We start from the raw sequence: 6223 nt of genomic DNA, 5'->3' as shown, positions 1-6223 counted from the left end.
TGACCACACATGGCCACATCGTTGTGCAGCCAGAGCTTCCTGCCTGCCCAGCCTCAGGGCCCTGCGTGCTCTTGCCCAGATCCTCATTTTTCTCTCTGCCTCTGCCCAGCATAGCCCCAAGCCCCTGGAAACTGGTACCCCTCCGTGTGCTCACACGTGGCAAGGCTGAGGTGGCCCAGGCGGGGGCCACACCAGGCAGACACCATGCATGCTGGCATCGGTGTGGGGACCATATGAATGCCCCCTGATAGGGAAGGGCTGCTTGTAGGAATGTTATTGACAGGGCAAGATGCCAAGAACTTCCCTGCACAAATCAAAGATCAGGGCATGGCCCCTTCCTCACACACCCGCCTCGGACCTGGGAGAGGACTGTGTGTCCCCACTGCCCCATCGGATGCTCTGGGCTCTGCCTCAGGGAACTCAGGTTTGGGGAACTATTTCAGATGTACTGGAGTGGCCAGTGTGGCAGTGGCCACTCAGGGTGGGCTGGGTCCCAAGACCCATCCCCAACGCTTCTCCTGCTGAACCCTCAGGCTGCTCCCCACACCAGGGTACGACTGAGGGGTACACAGGCCCAGTTTTCGGTGTGAGGAAGGGGCCAGCACTTCCCCTGTTGTGTAGCCAGCACAGGTGCAGTTTGTGGATTTGGTGGCAGGTAGGCGGAGCTCAGGAAAAAGGACAAAGTTAGAGGCTCGTGGTCCATGGCCCAGGAGCATGGAGGGTGAACGCACAAGGACACAAATGTGCCCTGCCCTGGCAAGGGGCTTACGTGTGCACAGGCGAGGGACTCGGTGTGTGTGTGCAGACCCCAGGGTCCCAGGCCATGTGACATGTGCGTGTGTGCGTGTGTGTGTGCATTGTGTGTACATGTGTGCATTGTGTGTGTGCATTTGTGTGTGCGTGTGGCCATATAGATGTGACCTCCCAGAACATAGTACCCCTCCGCCTCTACCCCTGCTCAGACAGCTGAGCTCTACCTTGTCCTGTGTGCGTGTCAGTGTGGCCACATGTAGAACCCCAGGTGGGCTGTCCTGAGCTGGGGGCCTGCCTGTCTCTTCCCAGAATGCCCCTCTGCAGGACAGAAAGTCTGCGCCATGTCTGGCTGCGGCCCTCCTGATCCCATCTCGGGCTGCTTGGGAGACATCAGAGCAGGCCCCAGCCCCCAGTTCCTTCTTCTGGCTGTCCCGACAGGACCCCTGTTCAGCCCAGGTGTTTCCGGAAGTCCCACGGCCTTGGGGCCACGGGAAAAGGGTGTGATATGGCTGGGGCGCCGCTCCCACTGCCTGGAGTGGCATTGGGCCCACAGCTGCCTATCTCTGGGCCTCAGGTGGACCAGGGGATCCCCGAGGGTCTGCTGTGCCCCGACTTTTCTACACGTCCCCCACCTCCTATGATGTGTCTGCTTGTCGGCTGCAGTCTGTGTGCGTCCTGGCGTGTTATCTAGGGATGGTGTCTTTTGCATGTTCTCAGACAAATGTGTGCTGCCTGCCCAGGCGCCTACAACCATCAAGCCCACGTGTGCCCCACGTGTGCCCTGAGGGTGGTCCCGGGCCTGGCCAGGGCTCAGTGCTCCTCCTCCCCCTCCTCCCTGTTCCTGCCCCTCACGAAGCACACTGCGTGTCCATCCCATGTGCCCGTGGGTCGATGCACGCTCCTGCCACGCCCTGAGCGTGTACACATGATGTGTTCTATGCATTCACCCTGCCCCCCCAGCCCGCCCCGCAGAGGACAAGATGGGTGGCCCCCGGCTTCCTTTTCCGCACCCACCCCTGCCCGCTGTGCAGCCGTGTGCGTTGGCGTGTGTTTCTGTGTCGCTGGCGTGTCACGTGATGTAGCCGTGTTTGCTGACATGAGCCCTTGCCCCCTTCTCTGTTTCTCCGTTGGTTTCTAGAGCTCTCTCCCTCCCCTCCCCAGAGGGGACAGGACTCCTGGGGCCTGGCTGGGGGCCCAGAGCCAGGCCACCCTCTTCTGTTAGCCCTCAGAGTCCCATTTCTCTCTATTGGTGACCAAGTTGCAAATGGATAAAACACAGGAAAATCCTGCCCCCCTTTCCGCCCTGCATGTCCTGTCCCCAGAGCCCCCCACCCCACCCCGGGCCAGGCAGGGCCCTGTGGGACGGGAGAAATAGCAACCAATCCAACAGCGGGCGTGCCGTGTGCTCACTTCCTTCTGTCCCCATGTGGGATGGGCGCCGTGGGAAGGTGGACACGGGGTGGAGACAGGAAGGACAGCTGGACAGACAGATGGACATGGGCATGGATGAGGCTTTTAATCCGGGCTCAGCCAGGTATAACATCTATGGCCTTCACTGTAGATGCCTGGGGGCATCCCCAACCACAGGGCTGGCTACCTACCGGGAAGGAACTTGGGTAGGGAGGTGGGAAGTGAAAGTGGAGGGAGGCCGCAGCACTCCAAAGGGGAATTCAGACAGACCGCGAAGGTGAGGCCTTGGAAAAGCAATGGAAACATCACCTCCCAAAGAGGGACGGAGGAGGCCGGAGGAACCAGAGCCGCCTCTGCACTCTGCACCTAGGCCTGAAGGTCACCCGTGGATGTCAGGAGGGGAGCCTCTGCTCTCTTCCTGCTCACAAAGCCAGAAGTGAGCCAGGGCAGGTCGCCAGGGCACCAGACACTGGCCAAGCAGCCATTGGGCCTGGAGAGGATGAAGGACGGACACTCCTGTCCCCAAACCCTGCCCTTGTGTCCTGATGGCCCCAGAACTTGAAGGCGTCAGGACACAACACAGACTCAAGGCTCCGGGATTGAAAACGTGGAGGGCTTGGGCCAGGCACAGTGGTTCACACTTGTAGTTCCAGCACTTTGGGAGGCCCAGGTGAAAGGATCACTTGAGCCCAAGAGTTCAAGACCAGCCTGGGCAATACAGTGAGACCCTGTCTCTAAAAAAAAAAGCCAGGTGTGGTAGTGTGCACCTGCGGTCCCAGCTGTTCAGGAGGCTGAGGCAGGAGGAACTCAGGAGGTTGAGTCTGCAATAAGCTATGATCACGCCACTGCGCTCCAGTCTGGGTGACGGAGCAAGACCTGGTCTGAAAAAAAAGAAAAAAAATGTGAAGGGCTCTGGGTCCTAGAGCCCTCCCTCCACTCTGAAATTCAGCCTTGTGTGAGGGCTCAGGACCTGGGTGGATGTGCTGCAATGGGCCTCCAGGCCACAGCCCTGCATCACTGGGCTGAACCCTCCATGGCCTGTACCCAGAGAATGGTGCGGGTCCGGCTGTCCTCCCATGAGAACATGGGCTCATAGCCGAAATGACGCTGAGCTTTGTCAGTGCTGACAGTGAAGGTGGTATTGGCCACGGCCAGCGTGTAGGGGTTCAGCAGGGGTGCATAGAGCAGCAGCGGCCGCAGCAGCCACTGCAGCAGGACATTGAGAGCGGCCAGGAACACCAGCAGCCAGTAGGGCACCAGCGGGCGGGCGCCCACCAGCCTCAGTCCGCAGGGGCCCAGGAACTCCATGTTGAAGTCCTCGTAGCTCTTGTAGGGCGATCCGTCATAGCAGAAGTACACTTGGCCGCCCATCAGGGCCGCCCGCCGCTCCAGTTCCCGGGCCGCCAGCACGTGCATCCAGGCCACATTTCCTGCCGGTGGAGGAAGAGACGTGGACACGCGCCGATGCCACACTGTGTGGAGGCTGCTCTCCTGGGCCACCCCCTTTTGGGCCCAGGTAGTTGCCTCCCACATTCCCACAGCAGCCTGGAAAAGGCTGCCTTCTCCTCTGCCCTGGTAGCCACTTGCTGTCCTGGGCCAGCCTGCATCTGCAAAGAACCTGGGGAGAGGATGGAGAAGCCAGGACTGCAGGGCAGGCTCTGAGGGGCTTGGCGGCTGCAGGACGGAGTGGGAGGTGACCTCATTACCTGAGTAGAAGCTATTCCCTTTCAAAAAATAGTTTTAGAGACAGGGTCTCTCTCTGTCGCCCAGGCTGGAGTGCAGTGGTGTGGTCATAGCTCACTGCAGCCTCCAATTCCTGGGCTCAGGCCATCCTCCCGCCTCAGCCTCCCAAAGTGCTGGGATTATATGTGTAAGCCACTGAACGCAGCCCTTTTAGCACTATGTAGACACTGTCCCTCTCTCTCCTCTCCTGGGGCGTGGCTGCTTCCATAGCTGCAATCTCTGTAGCCTTTGACACTTTTTGATGTCCCAACTTGCCCAGATCCTGTGTTCGCTGCAGGCTGTGCCCACATAATCCCAGTCTACCTTGGCCCATACATAGACCATATTTTTCTAGCCAGAGTCCACATTTCTCCCTCAGGGCCATATGGGTCCCGACCCCTTCCAGAGCAGGTCCTCCTGCCATATTCTCAGCCTCCCCCTGCCTAGCCCAGTCCTCACCCACATAGACCCGGCCATGCTCCACAGAGGCCGGGATGGCCCGGAAGAGCCTACCCCCCAGGCGCAGGCCCTGGCGGTAGAAATCCCTCATGATCTGATGGCCTTCACCGTAGATGCCCGTGGGACGAAGGGCACACGTCACCAGGGGCAGCCCCCCACAGACCTGGTGGCAAAAGCAGGCACTGCTGAGATCCGGGGACCCAACAGTTGGCTCTCGGCTCCAGCCTCCTAGGGGTGTCGGGGTAAGGGGGTGCACAGGCCAGGAGCCCCATCTCTGCACCTCCATTTTCTGGGCTCACCTTCCTCCCATTGGCCTCCAGGACCAGCCACTCGGCCAGGGCCTTGCTGCAAGGATAGGGGTGCCTGTGCACTGCTTCATATGGGGTGTCCTCGTTGCCCCTGGTGGGAGGAGAGGGAAGACTCAATGCTGAGGGAAATGGGCCCTTAAGAGGACAGGAGGGCCTGCCACTCACCTGTAGAAGGGGTGGCCTTTGGTGTTAGGCCCCACAACTTCCATGCTGCTGGTGTAGACCAGGAACCGTGTTCCAGTCTGCACACAAGCCTCAATCACGTTCTGGGTGCCTGGTAGAGGAGGGGGCATATCCAGGCTGCAGCTTCCTCCCTCTCTGCATCTTCCTCCTCCCCACCCCAGGTCCCGGGAAACCACAACAGGTCAGCAATGCGGGGAGGGCAGGGCTGTCAACAGGACACTTGTCCCAGGGGAGTCACAGGAGGTCAAGGGCAAAGACGGGGTGGGGAACAAACAGACAAGATGGCCAGGAGCGTCCAGGGCTCCTCACCCTGCACGTTGACCTCATGGATGGTCTTTGGACTGGCCCTGCCAAACACATCCACCAGCCCAGCTGTGTGGATGACCACGTGGGCTCCGGCTACAGCTGCTGCCACCTCGTGGGCCTGGGTCACATCTCCCTGGATGGCAGTCACCCTCACAGACCCTGGCCAAGGATAGAGGACACAGGCCATGTCAGAGCAGGGACCACAGGCTGGGTTCAGCTTCTACCCTGGAGTCACATTCCCAGTGTGACTCACTTATCCCATCCATGTGGACAGAAACCAGCATCATCTGTTCCACTGCAGGGGTGGGGATCCCAGCTTGGGAAGGGATGGGGAAGTGTCTACACCCGCCCCGCCACAAGCTCCCCCAATGAGAACCTGTCTTCAGCTCCTCCAGCCAGGGACCCAGGTGTAGGTCAAAGACGCGCAGCTCCCCGAGACGGGGCTCCCGCTGCAGCAACATTCGCACCACGTGCTCCCCCAGGAAGCCGCAGCCCCCGGTGACCAGGTACACCAGCTTCTGGGCCTGTGCAGAGTCGGCCATGCCCAGCTCGGGAAGAGACCTTGGCTCACCCAGGGTCCGACTTCCGCCTGCCACGGCCACCTGTTAACTACTGGAGGTGCCCTGGAGCAGGAATGAGGCTGAAGGTTTCGGGGAGGGCAGGACAGCCCCTGGGAGCTGCAGCAGCCAGGCCACCTGCACTCTGCCCCTGCCGACAGCTGAGTTACGGAGAGAGAGACGGACTTGGGGTGCAGGAAGGGGTCAGGGTTTCGGGAAAGAGGTGAGGGCAGAAAAGGGGTGGGGAGGCTGGCACTTGAGGGAGGTGGAGGGAATAGTATAGGGAAGTGGGAAGGGTCGGATGGAGGTAAGGGCCACCTGGGCACTGGTAGCGCCTCTACCTACCTGCAGCCGCTGTCCCAGGGTGACCCTCTTCTTTTGTCCAGGGCTGGCCAGCCCACACACCGTCCCCTTCCGCTGGCTCCTCCTTCTCCCTCCTGGCCATTCCTGGAACGGAGACCCGCCCAACCACCACCCCCGCCACTCTTGCCCCAAGGCGCCCCCTGGTGGCTACTCTGTGCTCCA

General features: G+C 60.6%; 1 protein-coding gene across 4 annotated transcripts; it reads right to left on the bottom strand.

Annotated features, from left to right (window-relative positions):
- Nucleotides 1–2244: 2244 nt before the first annotated feature.
- HSD3B7 (hydroxy-delta-5-steroid dehydrogenase, 3 beta- and steroid delta-isomerase 7) lies at nt 2245–6122 on the bottom strand. 4 transcript variants are annotated; one of them, XM_032243270.1, is made up of 7 exons: nt 6044–6122; nt 5518–5764; nt 5145–5300; nt 4818–4926; nt 4644–4743; nt 4345–4507; nt 2245–3593 (listed from the first exon to the last, which is right to left on the bottom strand). In XM_032243270.1, the coding sequence occupies exons 2-7, from the start codon at nt 5681–5683 to the stop codon at nt 3178–3180; spliced, it is 1110 nt and encodes a 369-aa protein (XP_032099161.1). In that variant the 5' UTR covers nt 5684–5764; nt 6044–6122; the 3' UTR covers nt 2245–3177. The 4 variants fall into 4 exon arrangements, with proteins under 4 accessions (XP_032099161.1, XP_032099160.1, XP_032099159.1 ...); XM_032243269.1 differs by having other exon boundaries at nt 5518–5859; nt 6044–6109; XM_032243268.1 differs by having other exon boundaries at nt 5518–6085.
- Between the last annotated feature and the right edge of the window lie 101 nt (nt 6123–6223).

This window comes from Sapajus apella, unplaced genomic scaffold (assembly GCF_009761245.1).
Source record: "Sapajus apella isolate SASKATOON/1434 unplaced genomic scaffold, GSC_monkey_1.0 scaffold51, whole genome shotgun sequence".
NCBI classification, from domain to species: Eukaryota; Metazoa; Chordata; class Mammalia; order Primates; family Cebidae; genus Sapajus; species Sapajus apella.
This window is presented reverse-complemented; position numbering and strand designations above follow the sequence as displayed.